Source organism: Danio rerio, chromosome 6, assembly GCF_049306965.1.
Source record: "Danio rerio strain Tuebingen ecotype United States chromosome 6, GRCz12tu, whole genome shotgun sequence".
Lineage (NCBI taxonomy): Eukaryota > Metazoa > Chordata > Actinopteri > Cypriniformes > Danionidae > Danio > Danio rerio.
The window spans coordinates 7,392,917-7,410,808 of record NC_133181.1 but is presented as its reverse complement, the minus strand read 5'-3'; the positions used below and the strand labels follow the sequence as shown (position 1 = coordinate 7,410,808).

Here is a 17,892-nt window from a genome sequence, read left to right as displayed (position 1 = left end):
TTCACAGTATGTCTGATAGTATTTTTTCTTCAGGATAAATTTCTATTTGTTTTATTTCAGCTTTCACTTTTTTAAACACCATTTTATGGTCAAAATTATTAGCCCCTTTAAGCTATACTGTATTTTTTTGATAGTCTACAGAACAAACCATAGTTAAACAGTGACTTGCCTCATTTAGATTATGATTAGCAGCTTAAATTTTGTTAATTTTTGTACATTTTTGTATCTTATTTATACGGCCTGGTCTTTTTAGCTTTCTGCTGGACATTTTCTATGCAATTTGGTTACATTTTCTTCCACAATCTCTTGTGGTGACAAAACCCAAAAACACGTTTGCATGTGCCACGTTAGTAAAAACACTATTAGGATACAAATATTTCACTAACAAGTACTTTTATATAGTGACTTTTATAGTGACAGCATTTTCCAAAACTTTGAATCGTTTGAACGAACCACTTTGCAAAATAAAATAAAATATACCAGTATTCAAAACATCACAAAATGTGGACACCTGCTGGTCAAAACTAAGTAACTACACCAAAAACTAGTTTTACAAACCCAATGCTAACGTTTTTTTTTTAAGCATAATCGATTAAATGCAATAATATAACATTCTAATCCCATTAATTATTAAGTGTTTGCTTAATATTAATTCGATTTATTAGAACTTGTGTTATTTGTTCTATGGCTAAGCTAAATCTGTGAGGTAAGTGACTATTAGGCTACAGCAACTACAATAATTCCTTTTAAATAGTGCAAATCTTAATAAAAGTCTGCAATTCATAAACCATGTCTACACGTTTACCAGCTAGATTCATGGTTTGATAGAGATCGCACAGGGCTTTGTAGTTTGTATTTTGTTTTTCCTTGATAATAAAAACTGCATGCTGCATTTACTTGTGTTATCTTTGACTAATATTTAAATTTGTTTGATGATCTGAAACATTAAGGTGTGACAAACAAGTCAAAAAATGAGAAATCAGTAAAGGGGCAAATACTTTTTCACACAACTGTATTTTTAATAAACGTTAAGCAAGTCTTTGACCTATAAAAGATGGAATGCCTTTTAAATGTCACGGGCTCTACTCCTTAATGTTTGTCCCATTCTTTCTCAGGCAGTAAGCATGAGGATGGCACACAGAGTGACACAGAGAATGCACTGGGAGAGCAACTCAGTAGCCGCAGGACATTTCTGCAGGAGCGCTACAAAGGAAGGCAGGCCGTGCAGAGGACAGAAGGCCCTGTCTGTGGGAGGGAGGATCTCTTCCAGTACAAACCATCATCTGCAGCTAGAAAGATGGCACCAATAGGGGGGGAAGTTAGCAAAAAATCTAGCCGTTCTTCACCACAGAAGACCAACGTGCCTAGAGAGCAAAGCACTGGGTCTCAAGAGACTCCGAATAGAGGGCATATAGATGACCAAAGCGACAGAGGGACCTACACCATCGAGCTGGAAAATGGCAGTGCTGAGGTGGAAGAGGCCAGGCGTATGATTGATAAGGTAAACCTGCAGAAGCATAAGATTTAGTTGTTGTTTGTGTGTATGTGTGATACAGAAAATTGTTAGATCTGGATGTGCAGATGATCAATCTGATTGGGTTTAGGTTTTTGGTGTGGAAGATAACCAAGCACTGACAAAGCTGCGTTTTCCAAAACACCAGAAAGATAGAGGAACCATATGTCCAAGATCTGGAGCCATGGAAACCAGACAAACTGGCTATGTTGGTGCAGAGGTATTGTTTATCAGCATAAATTGCTATATATACAATGAATATCCATTATGTACAAAAGTTTCCAAACTGTACCAATCATTTACTTCAGTCAATTTCCCTTTTAAAAGGCACTACCAGATGACTTGGTTGTAGTTGGTGGTCCAAGGTGGGTCTCACAGTGGGCTAGTCTAGCTGCAAGTCATATACGAACTGACCCTGAGGGGTCCGGAGCTGAACCCACCATGCTTTCCACAGATGAAAAAGGTTAAAGGGTTTGCAAATTTCTCAAGTTTGGTTTTGTAAAGTAGTTTTATTTTGACCATTTTTTGTTTGTTTGTTTCAACGGCAGAAACAAAAGCATCTGAAAGGAAGAGAAGGACACTACCGCAGCTCCCTTCTGAAGATTCTACTATGGATCCACTGGCTCCTGAGGTCACACAGAGACAGTTTGGGCAAACAGCTTCTTCATCGGAGAAACAGGATCTAGAACTTCAGGAGAAAGTAGATCAGCTAAATAGAATTTCTAAGACAGGACCAAGAGTTTCAGCAATGGCTTGCACAGAAAAAGATCGGTCTAAAGTGAGCAAGCCAACTCCACCTAGAATACAGAATAAAGTTGGTCAAACAAGAGCTCAAGCTGGTCAGATCGAGAAAAAACAAGAAGATGGGAGACGGAAAAAAGGAGATGAAGACAAAGAGAAGACAGGGAAGCCATTACTAAGGCAAGAGAGCTTTACAGTGGAACGGCCAAGTGCTAATGTCCCCCTAGAGCTCATTCCTTGCATTGATGGGCCTGGTGCCTCAACTCAACCTAGGGAAATGGGAGTCATCAGTGAGGTCATTGATGCTTCCACAATGCAGAAAGACTCAGAGGCTGTGGCTGCTTTTCTGGAAACCACTTTATCAGACCTAGCAGATCCCCCAAGCTACTCCCTGGAGGGGTCTGCCTCACCCGAATCAGACATTGATACAACAAGTACAGTCAGCCAAGCTGGGGGAGAAGGAGGTCGTAAGACAGCCCAAAAGAAGCGATTAGCTGGACGTGAAACAACAAATAAAAACGCCGGTGCTACAGAAAGGAAGGGCAAAGCTCAGCCCTCTGGTTCTGCTGGTTCCAGAGCTTGGACATCTCTTGACCTGACAGATGATGACTTGAGCTCTTCCCTTGCCCAGGATGCTACTTCAGTAAAGCGACCCCAGGGTAGGGGTCAAAATATCAGCTCTAAGGCTGAGCAAACAAGTGGCAAGACCAAAGGACCAAAGACAAGTGTAACTCCTGCAGCCCCCACCTCTAAACCAACAACACTTCCCCGCCCTCGACCGACACGGGCTTCCATTCTTCGGCGGGCACGATTAGGTGAAACTTCTGAAACTGATCTTGCTGATGTTGATCGAATGTCTGTTGCATCAGAAGCATCTACTGCCAGCTCTGCATCAAGACCTTCAGCTGGACGCAGGACCCTCTCTCGGATTGAAGCTCTTGCTCAGCCAAGAAGACCAAGAGTGTGCTCTCCTTCAGCTCGGAGTGACTCAGAGGCAACATCAGGCAAGATCAGGGGCTTTGCCCCACGTCCTGCCCCTGAGAGCGCACTTCGGCTTGGTCTCCGCTCTACTGGAGTCTCGACAACTGCAGCAGTCCCCAGAGCGAGAGCTAACAGTGCTTCCAAATTGCCTGATAAATGTCCTGGTACTCTCCATGTTCAAAGTACACCTGCAGGTCAGAACCTTGAGAAAGATAGTACTAGAAAAGATAATTCTCTGAAAATATTTCCACTTAAATGTTTTTGTGTTGTAGCTGGGGGAAGGTGGCGCCGGGTGCCGATTGAATATGCTTCTACCTCAGAAGATGAGTATGGCTCCAATCGACACCCCTCTCACCACACACGCCCACGCCCAATGGCTCCACGGGTGACCCAGCTGGGTGGTTCAGCCCCTGCAACACCCAGCCCTGGAGGCATGTCCATGTTACGACACCAGTCAAGCAGAGAGCAGGATGATTACATGAGAGACTGGACTGCCCACAGTGAGGAGATTGCCAGGTAATGGCTAACAGTTGTGGTTGGGCATAATTAGATGCTGATTAGATGCTCAATAAACATTTTTGGCTATTATCAGTAATTGTGCTATTTAATTAATTTTTTTTATTTAATAAAGAGAGTCAGCTCGAAATGGGTGGGACTTGAGCACCTGTGGGGTGTACAAACTACTTTGGGCTCTTGATTGATCTATGTCTTGTACATGACACATTTTGTGTTTTTTAACATTTAAACCTACCCTAACCCAAACTTTACTGTAACCTATTTTGTTTATTAACATATACATATAACATCAACCCCATCCCTAAACCTACCCCTTACGGTAACATATTGTGTTATGTAACCCTAAACATAAAACCTACTCCTAATGCTAAATTAACCTATTGTGTTTTGTTAATGTCTACAACTACCAACCCTAAACCTACCTAACCTATTAAGTTTCAACATCTACACCAACCCTAAATCTGCCTCTTACAGTTTTTATTAAAGTGTAAATCTTTCTCAACCCTAAACCTACTCCATAAAGTAACCTCTTATGTTTTATTAACATCACCCCCTACCCCAACCCTAAACTTGCCTGTAATCCTAACCTATTGTGTTTTATTAACGTCTACACCTAACCCAACCTAAACCTACCCCTTATGCCGAGTTCAGACTGCATGATTTTAACCCTGATTTTAACTCGCCAACAGGTTTTGAGAAAAAGCAGACAAATGTCTGAAATCACAGGCAAATCGGTGCTTACGTGAGTGACAACTACACAGTATGAACTATCAAGGATGCGATATGAGAGAATCGTTGATGAGTCGCAGATACTCGTGAGATATTTGGCATGTTAAATATCTGGAGCTTTCGGCGGTTCAAATCATGGTGTGTGAAATGTTTTCTAATTGTAAATAACATCAGCGGTCACCTACAGCCAATGAGAAGGCAGCATTCACTAGTACGGGTACCTGCAGGCCAGCGGGAGGTTTCGGCAGAAGTTAAAAGCACTCATTATTAGTTTATTTGTACTCAAGAGTCAAGAAATGGAAAATTTGGCAGGAACACCTGTGTCTGTTTGACGTGTTATCTGATCAATATCTTAATCAGGTCGAAAAGTAAAAAAAAAGTTGAGGAGAGATTGTTAATTCTCTTCAAAACCAGGTGAGCAACACAAATTTCGAAAGCCAGAGCCTTCTTTTTCCATTAGTAACAAAGATATACGACGTCGTTTGGACAAAGTTGTCTGTGATTCTTCCTATTGTAAACTCATGCAGTGTGAACTCTCCTGACACCGATCCATCCTACAGTGTAAGCATCACCGACATAACGCTAACTCAGATAGTCATGCAGTGTGAAAACATCCATGACACGACTACTTTGAAAATCATGCAGTCTGAACTCGGCATTACAGTTATGCAAAAACAATTATAGTTTTTAAAGAGTGTCACAAAATTGACATTATTTTGATGTGCTGCATCATACCCAGTAGCCACAGCTGTATGTCATCTAGCCTTAAACCAGTCAACTTGCAGCTTCCACTTGGAGGACCCCAGGCTGCAGTGACACATACTGATACATTTTTGTGGAAACAATATAAATTTTATGATTTTGTAGCCAATTTATTGAAAAATACATTTGATTTGATTTTTTTTTTTACAAATTATTAAGTACTGAAAAAAATTAATTTTGCATTCTTAATGACTAGTTTTGAACTGTAGTGTTTGTTGGAGCAACTCCAGCCCAATCAGACTCAAACTAATAGCTATAACCTTGTGGTCAGTGCTCCGGCATATGGTGCAGCAGCACTGCAGGTCTTTTCTCAGTCCTGTTCTCTTTCCTCCTCTTCAGTTGCCACAAATAGCTTCATCATCTTTAGCGACGCTACTGTCTATCACAGCTTGTGCCTTAAAAAGTCTCACTGTTTGTTCCTTTGTTCCAGAATCAGTCAAGACCTGGCTAAAGATCTGGCAATGTTAGCGCGTGAAATCCATGATGTTGCTGGCGAGATTGATTCCGTTAGTCCTTCCTCCGCTCCCTCGGCTTCAGTAAGCAGATAGCTACATCATTACCAGAGCCATAGGTGTCTTTTATATTTATATGACCATTTAAATTTTGGGTGCCTGTAAAGATTTATATCAATGCATATCGACGAGTCTATAAAGGACTTTTGCACACCGTGCATTGTTCACAGAATAAATTCAATAGTTAATTAAAAGTATGCAGGCATTTTGACTTTTTGATATTATGAATTTGCGCCATTATTGTGAGAATATTAGATACAATTAGAATATTGTACAAACTGTATGAGGATATGCTGCATAATGCTGCATTTTTAGAGATATGCTGGAAGTTTTTCCATAAAGAACTAAATATTAGTGAATCTTGTGTATTCAGTGATCCTCTTTCTGCCTGCCTCAGGTTGAGGACCGTGTGTTTGAGGATGTTCTGGGTAGCGCTCCAGAGATCAGTGGCAGAGGAGTGGAACTTAGGCCTCGTGGTGCCATCAGCAGTCAAGATCCCCGTGCCATCCGTCGTAGGACCTGGAGCAGAGATGAGGTGAATCTTCTTACTATTGGCAGATAGTCTCATAGCTTTTCCATCCTGTTTGTTTGTATTTATAATTACACACTAACCAGACAATTCTATTAGGGACCTTAACCTTGTCAATGTGCCTAAATCCATTAAATTGCTGCAATTTAATTGGCTGATTAAATAACTATTCTTATCAAAGCTGTACCTATTAAAGTGGCCAGTAAGTGTATATTACCGGAAGTTCCGATTTATTTGTGTACCACTAGGAGGCGCGGAAAATTTTTTGGTTCTGTTTTAACAGAAAAACAGTGTGTTGACCCGTGTCTCTGAATGCATCTCATTTCATACAGTGACAGGCTGCATAACAAAAAGTGTCGCTCTCCGCATATTCTGCATTCACAGGGTGTTCTGGACAGTTTGTTGTTGGCATCAGTCTCACAGCTCTCAGCAAAAATCAAACAGGCAGTGGAAAAGACAGCCAACAAAATCAGGTACACTGCCCTTGCCCCTGTCTGATAGAAATTGTGCATTGCTTTAATTGCATAAATGCAACGTGCAAAACAAGGGGTTGGGGTAAGGGGTGGAATTGGGATTGGGCCTTAGTCATGGGTCTTAAAAACACATTCGAATGAAAGTTTTTCACTCTATTGGGGTTAAACTGTGATTCTTGGTTATTAAAATCACAACTCAACATACTGCGATGTGACTATTGCAGATTAGCACATTACAATGTAATATGTAATATTTTGTGTGGCCTAATGAAAAGTAGTTTCTAATAATCTACAGTCTATAAAAATTTTAAAATATTATATTATACACATTTTATTGTTTGTAACCATTTGTAACATCGAATAACATCATTTGTATTATGTTACTTTTAGTTGGTGTAACAGTGTTTTGAGCTGACATCAATTGAAATGGACAAAACAACTGAGTATTGAAATTTGTATTTTATTGTATTTTCATTTATGGAGGCCTTATGAACAGGGGAAATGTGCTTCTGTATTCTCTTCTAAAACTTTTAACATAATTCAGATCTGAGGGGGTTAACCTGTTAATTTAATCATTCATTACTGTCATAAATTATAAAGTTATACTGTAATTTTCTTTATATTTGTCATCTATCATTTGTTTTTGATTAGTTTTTTTTTCATCTTGATTTTCATCTTAAATTTGTATTTGTAAGGATGATCCTTGAACATCTCTGACCTTAAATTGATATGCTTTTTAATACAACATTCAGTTCTGGAAGGTCTTTTTGGAAGGCTGTATTTTGATTTATTACTGCTCACGCAGAATTTTATTCAAAGACAAGGACCGAAAGTGGGAGGAAATTGAAAGTAAACTGCGGGCAGAAAACGAGGTGCTTCTCCTCAAGACTTCTAATCAGGTGAGAAGGGAATATTTTTCAGCAGAAGACGCTCAGAATGACGATCTGCAGTAGAATATTCATGTAATTTATCAATTATTTTCAAGGTTTTCATTGTATAAATTAATAAAAGTAGTACAATCAATGAATAAATAATGAAAATTCAATCAAAATAGTTATATTCTTTATTAAAAACATAAAAAGAATAGCACAGATTAAAACATAGATAAATGCATCTTAAATCTGCCATAAAATAAAAATCTGGATATATCTAGGCATAGCTAAGCAATAAGAGTTCAGTAGATGGAAATTACACATCATGAATCTCACACACCATTGTTTTCTCATTCTCATGAGTGTAAAATCCCAGTGAAAATCAAGTCACTCTTAACAAAACACTGACTTTTATAATGCAATGCCTCAGGCTGCATTTGATTGGGCATAACGTTTCCTAGTGAGAGTACAACAATATTTTACTCTCAAATTGATCGATGTTTATATAAGGTTTTGGCACTCTTGTTTTGAAAAAAGTAACTTTTAGGACTTCGTCTTTAAGCTCTCCGTTGACATATTAAATATGGTTATTTATTTTAGAGTTCATCATGCTGTGTGTGTATGTGTGTGTGAGGCACTGAGCTGGCAGTATAAGAGCAGAGCTTATTAATATTCACGACCTTTCCAAAAATGGTCGAACTAAACTACATCCTGAAGTAAACAATAATTATTTATATTATTTCTTAAATTACCCATTAGATTGCATTTTATTGACGTTGACCCCTACCTCAACCTTAAACCCACCTCTTACGTCAGCATAATAATAGTAACTATTGTTTTACATTGTCGCAGAAATAATTCTATGTTGATGTGTATATCCACAGTTGTATTCCTTCTAGACTTTATGTTTATTTGAGATAATAAATGAGCATGTAAAATTTTTGTGCTTACCTAAACCACATACTATATAGATATCAGAAAATGTATTCAATTGATGCTGCATATGGCGCCTTTATGTGAATAAACATAAAACATTTGCACATTTCTTTGAAAGAAACTGATTGTTTATTCAGTTTCAGTGAAGTAATCCTGATGTTTTGGTAGACTTAAGAGTTCATACATCACAGATGCCTCAACTTAAGATCTCTCAGTTTAATTAGACTGAGCTTTTGACTCATGGTTTGTCAGGCTCGAGTCGTATCACCTCTGCTTACTGACAGGCCAGTAAATCTACCTCTGTAATGCCGGCTGGCCTGAACTGAACTCGTGAAACTTGTGAAATGAAAAAGCTGTTGAGCAGTATAAGAGCACAAACAACCACAACATCCGAGTGCTGACAGGAAATTAAATTGAACTCTCTCAGGTAACACTGCTATTTTACATAATGAGTTTACCTTGAACCCGAACATTCAACAGCAAATTTATTTTAAAGATACGCTCCACTTCTTTTTGGGAGTAAGGTCTTTTTACAACTCACCTAAGTTAAACAGTTGAGTTTTACCACTTTTAAATGTATTCAGCCAATTTTTCGGGTCTGGAGCACTTTTAGCTTAGTTTAGCATAGATCATTGAATCAGATAAGACCATTAGCTTATTACTTTGAAATGACCAGAGTGATGGTAATTTACTTTAAAGCCCAACTTTTCTGTAGTTATGATGTGTAATAAGGCAGATGGAAAATCAAAAGTTATTTTCAAAGTCGATAAGGTTAAGAACTTTTAGCTTAGCTTAGCATAGATCATTGAATCAGATTAGACTATTAGAATATCACTTTAAAATGGCCAAAGATTAATGATAATTTACTTCTCTAAAGCTTGACTCGTCTGTAGTTACGGTGTGTACTAAGACCGATGGAAAACGTTGTTATTTTCTAAGTCATTATGGGTAGGAACTTTTAGCGTAGCTTAGTATTGATCAATGGATAAGATTAGATCATTAGCTTATTGCTTTAAAACGAAGCGTAATGATAAATTACTTATTTAAAGATCGACTTTTCTGTAGTTACGTTGTGTACAAAGGCATACGGAAATGAAAAGTTATTTTCTAAGTCGACATGGGTAGGAACTTTTAGCTTAGCTTAGCTTAGCTTAGCACAGATCATTGAACCAGCCTGGTTTAAGCTGGACATAGCTGGTTTTGGCTGGGCTCCCAGCCTGCTAGGCTGGTCTAGCTGGTTTTAGCTGGTCATCTCCCAGCCTAACCAGCTAAGACCAGGCTGGAAATGGCTGGAAACCAGCCTGGAAGTGGCCAAAACCCCTCTAAAACCAGCCTGGTTGACCAGCCAAAACCAGCCAACCAGCCTAGGCTGGTTTAAGCTGGATTTTTCAGCAGGGTAGCATATCACTTTTGAATGACCAAAGAGTAATGATAATTTTCCTATCTAAAGCTTGACTTTCTGTAGTTACATTGCGTACTAAGACTGATGGAAAATGAAAAGTTGCAATTTTCTAAGTCAATATGGGTAGGAACTTTTAGCATAGCTTAGCATAGATCATTGAATCAGAATAGACCATTAGCTTATCACTTTAAAATGACCAAAGAGTAATGATAATTTACTTATCTAAAGCTTTACTCTTCTGTAGTTACATTGCTACTAAGACCGACGGAAAATTAAAAGTTGCTATTTTCTAAGTTAATATGGGTAGGTACTTTTAGCATAGTGTAGCATAAATTGCTGAATTAGATTAGCCCTTTAGCATCTAGATAAAATTTTTTTACAGAGTTTCGTTAACTTTCCTATTTAAAGCATGACTTAATTTCTCATTAAATTAACTGTAAAGGTCATTTCTAAGTTTTGGCACTTTTTATTCATTTTTTTTTTTTCATTTGATCACCCTCAGGAGATTTCCTCCATACTACAGAATCTGAAGAGAGTGGAGCGACAGCTGCTCGGTAAGCAGAACTGAGATATTCTTGACTGTTGTTATGGATTTAATGTTTGCTTTGCAACATGCAGCATTTTAATGCAACTTTTTGAACTAGCATGAAGTGGATTTATTATTATCTTTATTTATTTTTAAAGTGCAAGCTTTAAAGCATGGATATGTGTGATGTTCAGATTTAGTGTGTGGTGCCCAGTTTTTCTTTGTGACCGTTTACAAAGTCTGAGTTGCCTGGTGCTTTAAAATCTGTTCAGTTTTTAAAAGTCGTGCCACTTGTTCCAGTTTTGAGAATATCACCATTACCAAGCCAAAAAGTTTCTGAACATTTCAAACCTGTTTAACAATTTAATACTTTTAATACGCTAGCTTGGGTTTTTGGAAGAAGTCTCATACTCATCAAGACTGCATTTATTTAAAGTAAACACAATAATAATGTGAAATATTATTTGAACAATATAATAAATTTGAATATATTAAAAAACAATGTTTTTTCCTGTGAGAGTGAAACTGAATAAATCTTTAAAAGTCCTTGGTGTCAACATGATCCTTCGGAAATCATAATTTATTCATTGTTTTCAGTGTTAACCGTATTTCAAAGTTCAGAATTAACATTATGAATGTCTTTGACGTCTCTTTTTATCAAGTTAAAGCATCCTTGCTAAATAAATATAGAATTTTATTTTAAAACAAAGTTACTGACCATAAAGATCAGAAGAGTAGTCTAAATATGTATGTGTTTAGTGGGCGTTTGTCTTTTTTTTTTATAAATATAGTCAGTGGTTGGCGCAGTAGGTAGTGCTGTCGCCTCACAGCAAGAAGGTCGCTGGTTCGAGCCTCCGCTGGGTCAGTTGGCGTTTCTGTGTGGAGTTTGCATGTTCTCCCTGCGTTCGCGTGGGTTTCCTCCGGGTGCTCCGGTTTCTCCCACAGTCCAAAGACATGTGGTACAGGGTAACTGGGTAGGCTAAATTGTCAGTAGTGTATGAGAGTGAATGAGTGTATGTGGATGTTTCCCAAAGATGGGTTGCGGCTGGAAGGGCATGCGCTGCGTGAAAAAAAATGTGCTGGATAAGTTGGTGGTTCATTCCGCTGTGGCGACCCCGGATTAATAAAGGGACTAAGCCGAAAAGAAAATGAATGAATGAATATAGTCAGTTTACTGTGAAAATTTGTAGTTGTTTTGGTCTTTTTTCTCCCTTTGTTCATGTTTTTTGTATTTTTTTATTAAATTATTTAAAGACCTGAGAAGAACTACTATTCAAAAATGATTCAAGATACTCTGTGACTTTAAAATTTATGATGTTATTTGACTCTTTAAAAAAAAACACAATGTTCTCTACAGTATTACTGTCCTGCAAGGTCTCTGGAGTATAAATCCAAGGGTTTATTGCTTGTTTGTTAATTGACTGAATGATTGATTTCCATTAGTTGACTTGGTGGCTGGGATGTATAGTATTGACGAAAAATATCTCATTTGTTTTTTTGGGATTTATTTTCATACAGCAATTAATCAACATTTTGCAGACAGTCATATCTTAATAGCCGATGCCTTAAATTATTTCTGCAAATGTTTAATTTAAAATCCCTCATTATTTAAGATAAATAATTATCTAAATATTGTAAGTCTATGGGGATAAAAGTGCAGTGTGACTGCAGCTTAAAGCATGCGGCCACAATGTAAACACAGAGCCACGTGCTTAGACAACACCAACATAAACAGACGCAAGACACGAGCATACGATAAATGAAAACACCTAACGTGCACTCACACATGTGAAATGCACGTTTCATCTCAGTGCCAACCGAAACCAACTAGACTGAGACGCTGAGAATGAAACAGCGCAACGCCGACAGAACAAACACAAACACGAGTACAAAAGTGCGCGTCCTACACTCCGAACGCCCGCATCAAGAGGGAGTGCGTATGGCCTTTGCTCGCTCACGACAGCACTCAAACAGAGACACACAATGACAGAGAAGGAGTGCTGACCCAAGAAAACTCGAGCCGAGCACAACATACATGACAAGACAGAACTAGTGTCTTGACTCTGCCACCAAAACAAGAATTTACAAGACCGGAGTGGCAGAACCCTGACATCTACACCTTTATGAATGTCAAGATATTCTGCAGAATGGAAAATGAAGCTAGGATCAAAATATACCACGTCAATGGCTGTTTTTTTTTTCCAGCATTTTTTAATATATCATCCTTTGTGTTCAACAGAAACCCAAACAGGTTTGAAACAAGTGGAGAATGAGTAAATTTTGACAGAATTTTGGGTGAACTATCTCTTTAGCATCTGAAAACATGGAAAATGATACACTGACCTCCTCATGTTCTGCATATAAATGCTCTAAATCTGTGGTTCTCAAACTGTGGTACGTGTACCACTAGTGGTGCGCGGGCTTACTTCTACACTCTCAGAAATAAAGGTTTGCGAGCTGTCACTAGTGTGGTACCTTTTTAAAAGATACACATTTGTACCTAAAAGGTCCATATTAATACCTTAGGTACATTTTAGTACCTAAAAAGTACAAAAGTGTTCCTCTTAAAATTTTTAGGTACTATTATGAACCCTTAAAGGTAATAATATGGACCTTTTAGGTACAAATCTGTACCTTTTAAAAAGTCTTGTCTTAGTCCTATCAAAATAGCAAACACTGAACATCTTTCTATATTTAGGCTGCTTTATTTATTTATTTATTTATTTAAGACTACTTATTTGTACTAAATGTTTGTGCTTTCATTTTAGTTGTCTTTTACTTCTTCAATTCTATTTTCCAAAACGAATCCTCTTTGCACTTAAAAAGTTTACAATAAAGCGAGTTAACATATTTAAATGATTAATGAAGGAATTATAATGCTTTGACTTATTGTTTAATATTATTTACAAGCACAGTAGCATATTTAAAGCTGCTGTATGGGCTATCTCTGTCCGTTCGCATCCCGTCCCTTTGCGCCCCCTGGCGGCTCATTCGCAAACTGCGGTCATACACTAAAAACAGAGCGGCACCTATTTCAAACGGCGGCGCTGCGGCGTTAATAGCCACTTTGAACTCTCACCTACTGTACCACCCCAGTGACAGCTCGCGTACCTTTTTTTCTAAGAGTGTAGTAGTACGCAGAGAAATCAAATTGGTCAAATGTACATACATATATTTAAAACGATGATAACAAAAATATGATGACATAAAGCGGTCACACTTTACAATAAGGTTCATTAGTTGATGTTAATTAATGCATTTACTAAGATGAACAAACCATGAACAATACATTTACTACTGTATTTGTTCATGTTAGTTAACGTTAGTTAATGAAAATACAGTAGTTCATTGTTAGTTCATGTTAACTCATGGTGCATTAACTAATGTCAACAAGCATGGACTTGGATGTTCATAATGCATTTGTAAATGTTCAGTTATGATTTAAAAATGCTGTACATGTGTTGTTCATGATTAGTTCATGCTAGTAAATGCATTAACTATTGAACCTTATTGTAAAGTGTTACCCATATAGCCCATATTTACAGGTGTTTATACTTTACATTCAAGTGCAGGAGTTTTTTTTTTTTTACTTTTTAAGAACAGTAAACTATCATTTATTACTTTTAAAAGCACATTTCAATTTAAATGTTGACCTTTTTTATTTAATTATTTTTGTTTAACCTGTAAGCACAGTTCAGGATTAATGTTCAAAAAGTTTAAATGTTTAAAGTAGCTGAGAATAATATTCTTAATAATAGGAATTAATCTGCCTCATTTTTGAATTGTACAGAGCTTTACTGGGCTTACTACGCTACTGTATTTCAATACTGCTCAATATGGTGGTAGTTGGAGAGACAGTTTTTATTCTGAGGTGGTACTTGATGAAAAAAGTTTGAGAACCACTGCTGTAAATGATAATATTCTTATTTTGAAGACACATTACCAGTACTAGTGTAACGGAGGCCAGCTAGTAAGTTATTTGCAGGTAAACCTCACTCCTCTGACCTCTAAAGGAGCTCTAGCGATAGACACTAGAGGCCATGGTCTTTAGCCTCCTTGTTACAGACTCCCTTGCGGAAGGTCGCAGGTTCAATACCAGCTTGGAGCGGGTTGAGTGGGGTAGGACCGGCGGATTTACACTAGCATAAAAATGAGCACTTAAAACGTGAGATAAACATGTCAATTAATGGCATATCCGTTTTGGTAATTTTTTTCTGAAGATAGTTTTGTATTTTGTACTGTATTTTATAATGTATTTTTCTTTTAATTGGCAGTTATTGATATCATGGTGGACCCTGATGGCACATTGGACGCTCTGAGCAATCTGGGTTTGACCAGTCCACTTATGGCTGAAAACAGAGTTAGTCCGGGCTCACAAGGTCCAGCTGGCAACCAGGCGGCAGAAGCATCGGCCAGTATAACCGCATTGCCTTCTGCATATTCAGAGGTCGCAGAACGAGATCTTGGCTTGCAGGAGCGGAGCAAAGAGCAGAACACTGTCCATCAAAACTGATTTACTCCCAACAGTTTACACAGACATCCTGCACGGGATTCCTGAAGCCAAGTGAACAGGACTTTTATGTGAATAATGTGAGGTATGCTGTAAAACTTCCTATATGGCATTGCATTTAAACACAGTACGTATATCCATGGACATATTTTCAGTAATTAAAGAAAATATTTTGAAATATCAATCAACTGTAACACCCTGCAGTCATAAGCATTAATTATTGTGAGAGTTTGTCTTTATAATCACCAGTACTGTAGATATGCCTGGAAAAAGACATTGAGCACATGACTTTTGATCGGGAAGTCAAGTTTGAAAGACATAAGATGTGATTTCTTGCTGTGTATCATCAAGTGTAGAGCCAAACTAATTGCATAATGTACAGGGTTCAAAATAAAAGGGGTAGTTCACCAAAATATGAATATTTCACCATCATGTACTCACCTTTCAATGGTCACAAACCTGTCTGATATTATAAAGAATGATGGAAACCAGTACCCGTTGACATCCATTGTAGGGAAAACAAACACTATGGAAGTCACTGGTTTCCAACATTTTTTAAAATATCTTCTTTTGTGTTACAAATGAAAGATGAGAGAATTTATACTTAATTAGGTGAGCTATCCCTTTAACACTCTCTAGTTCGCTGGTATTTCAAATCGGAATGGCAACATAATATGCAACATAGGCTCATTCTAAAAATGTAGGCCTTTATATATTTCTGGAGATTGCAAATTATGTAGCCAGAGGTATGTATGGCTGCATTTCTTCTTTGAAATGAACGCTACAGGGCGGTATGAAGCTGTTCCTTTGCGCACTTACCAGCTGACTGCTTACTGTCCTATGGATGGCTTTTCCACTATTACTGGTTTGTCCAGTGACTTGCCACATACGTCAGTGGACTTGAGATGCAAAGCCGAGATGACAGCGATGACAAGGTTCAAGTCCGGTGAAGAACGGTTCCAGAAAGCAGGTAAAACTAAAACAGAAGCCAAAAATATTAAATAAACATGTAAATAACAGGGTGAGAATGTAGTAAAATTTAGGTGGCCATAAGGGCTTGTTGTTTTCTGTATTGCTTTTGAAAACACTGTCAATTTGATTTAGGGAAGTGGGTCGGTCAATCTACGATTTTGAAAACACTATTGGTTGGGTCAGTGACGGATTTCGTCATGGGCAATGTGGACATTTTGCTAGGTGCATCCCCACCTTTAACATTTAGGTTTTTAAACCCCCACCCACAGCCCCCTCGACACTCCCCTCTCTACCACCACCACCACCCCCCGCTCATCACTTTCATCCACAAAAATGTGGTGCGAACATCCGTGTCTTGCTAGGGGCGCCATGGAGACACATCCCCCCTGCTCTTCATTTTAGTCCGCAAAAGGGCGGTACAAATGTCAGCATCTTGCTAGGGGCAGCATGGAGATACCACCCCCCTCCGCTCTTCACTTTTATCCGCGACAACAACATCCACAACCCCTCGCTCTTCACTTTCATCCAGTTTTGTACAGTTAAGTTTGCGCTGCTACTGGATTGGGTGTAGAGAAGGAGAACGTTGGGTCAGCCGATCAGTCAGTCGACAGCAGCCTCTGGTGCATTTACGTAAGAACAGCAGGCATGAATGACATTCGCAGAAGAAATTTGAGATCTCAAAAAGCGTACACAGCGGCCTCTGGTGGATTCGCCAAAACAAAAACTGCAAAAAACGTAGCTCCTGGGACATATTGTGCGCTCTCCAGAAATATATATAGGGGTACATAATCAGAATGAGCCTGGCTTGATAATATGTTTGTTTTTTTTACATTAAATACATTACAACATGTCTGACAACTTTTACCTCAGTACGAGAGTTTTCTATCATAAGTTTATCTGGGATGCATAGAGTTGTTTTCGTTTTCCAAAACTCCATGTGGAGACACATATGTGGAATATTTCTCATGTTAAAGCACCAAAATTAGATCAGCAAAAAATAAATAAAATGGCACAATTTTGTTTGACTGGAATATGCAATGACTACATATCTAAATATTCCCATATTGTTTAGGAGTTTAGGGATTGACCGCACGATATCAGCCTGATTTTGACGCACGTCATGATTTTGCCAAGTACGATGCGATTCTGGATTAACATCTATGTTGATCCTGGAACATCATTTTTTGTTTAAAAATGTAATCCATACCTATTCCCTACCTCTAAACCCAACCATAACTGTAAAATATTTCCAAAATCAGAGGGAAATAATAGTTGGATAACAATCATCTAGAGGTGCATAAACCTAACCGTAAGCCTTAACTTAACATAACATAACTTAACATAAACTGTAAACATATCCCTCAATTTTGATTGGTCGATTGGAATGTTGTTCCAGGATCAACAAAGATGATAATCCAGGAACATGTCTCATAATTATGATCATCGAGACACAAGAATAATATTGTCAGTGTTGGGTAGTGTTTTTTTTTTTATTAAACAGTCCCCCAAGCTCATGGGAGTCATAAAAAATATTCATTCTTTTTACACTGCACCATGATTTTATATTCTATACTGTACATTGTTTCTGTTAAGTCGCAAGACTTTTGTCTAAGCAAAGTCAGACCTTACTGTCCTAATTAAATAATTAAAAATCAAGGTATGATCAAATTTTACTTTGGTAAATAAGTGTAATCTAGAGGCCTTTGCCTTTCATATAAGCCACTTCTGATACCAAATGATCAACTGGTAGTCAAGTTATTATTTGTTGTTCCTAAAACAAGGATAGGTGACAAGACTATTTGTCAGGTAGTGTATGAATGAATATTAAAAAAAAATTTTTTCATCTACTATGTGATTTTGAATTAAATTAATGTGTCCTTTCCCCATTCCTTTCTTTGAAGAAAAATCTAACTGATCC

At 37.9% G+C, this 17,892-nt stretch overlaps 1 protein-coding gene across 5 annotated transcripts in view; it reads left to right on the top strand.

Moving 5' to 3' along the window:
- The window catches only part of cep170ab (centrosomal protein 170Ab), a 31,642-nt gene extending 13,762 nt beyond the window's left edge, over positions 1-17,880 (top strand). For 3 of the 5 annotated variants that reach the window (XM_073953595.1, XM_073953594.1, XM_068218280.2), the window contains exons 9-19: positions 1,116-1,501; positions 1,605-1,733; positions 1,841-1,976; positions 2,062-3,429; positions 3,508-3,751; positions 5,673-5,778; positions 6,152-6,289; positions 6,668-6,756; positions 7,562-7,655; positions 10,469-10,520; positions 14,767-17,880. In XM_073953595.1, the coding sequence (XP_073809696.1) occupies positions 1,116-1,501; positions 1,605-1,733; positions 1,841-1,976; positions 2,062-3,429; positions 3,508-3,751; positions 5,673-5,778; positions 6,152-6,289; positions 6,668-6,756; positions 7,562-7,655; positions 10,469-10,520; positions 14,767-15,005 (2,981 nt within the window). In that variant the 3' untranslated portion in view covers positions 15,006-17,880. The remainder of the gene's footprint in view (positions 1-1,115; positions 1,502-1,604; positions 1,734-1,840; positions 1,977-2,061; positions 3,430-3,507; positions 3,752-5,672; positions 5,779-6,151; positions 6,290-6,667; positions 6,757-7,561; positions 7,656-10,468; positions 10,521-14,766) is intronic. The other 2 variants (XR_012407595.1, XR_012407596.1) reach the window with 1 other exon arrangement.
- Positions 17,881-17,892: the final 12 nt, after the last annotated feature.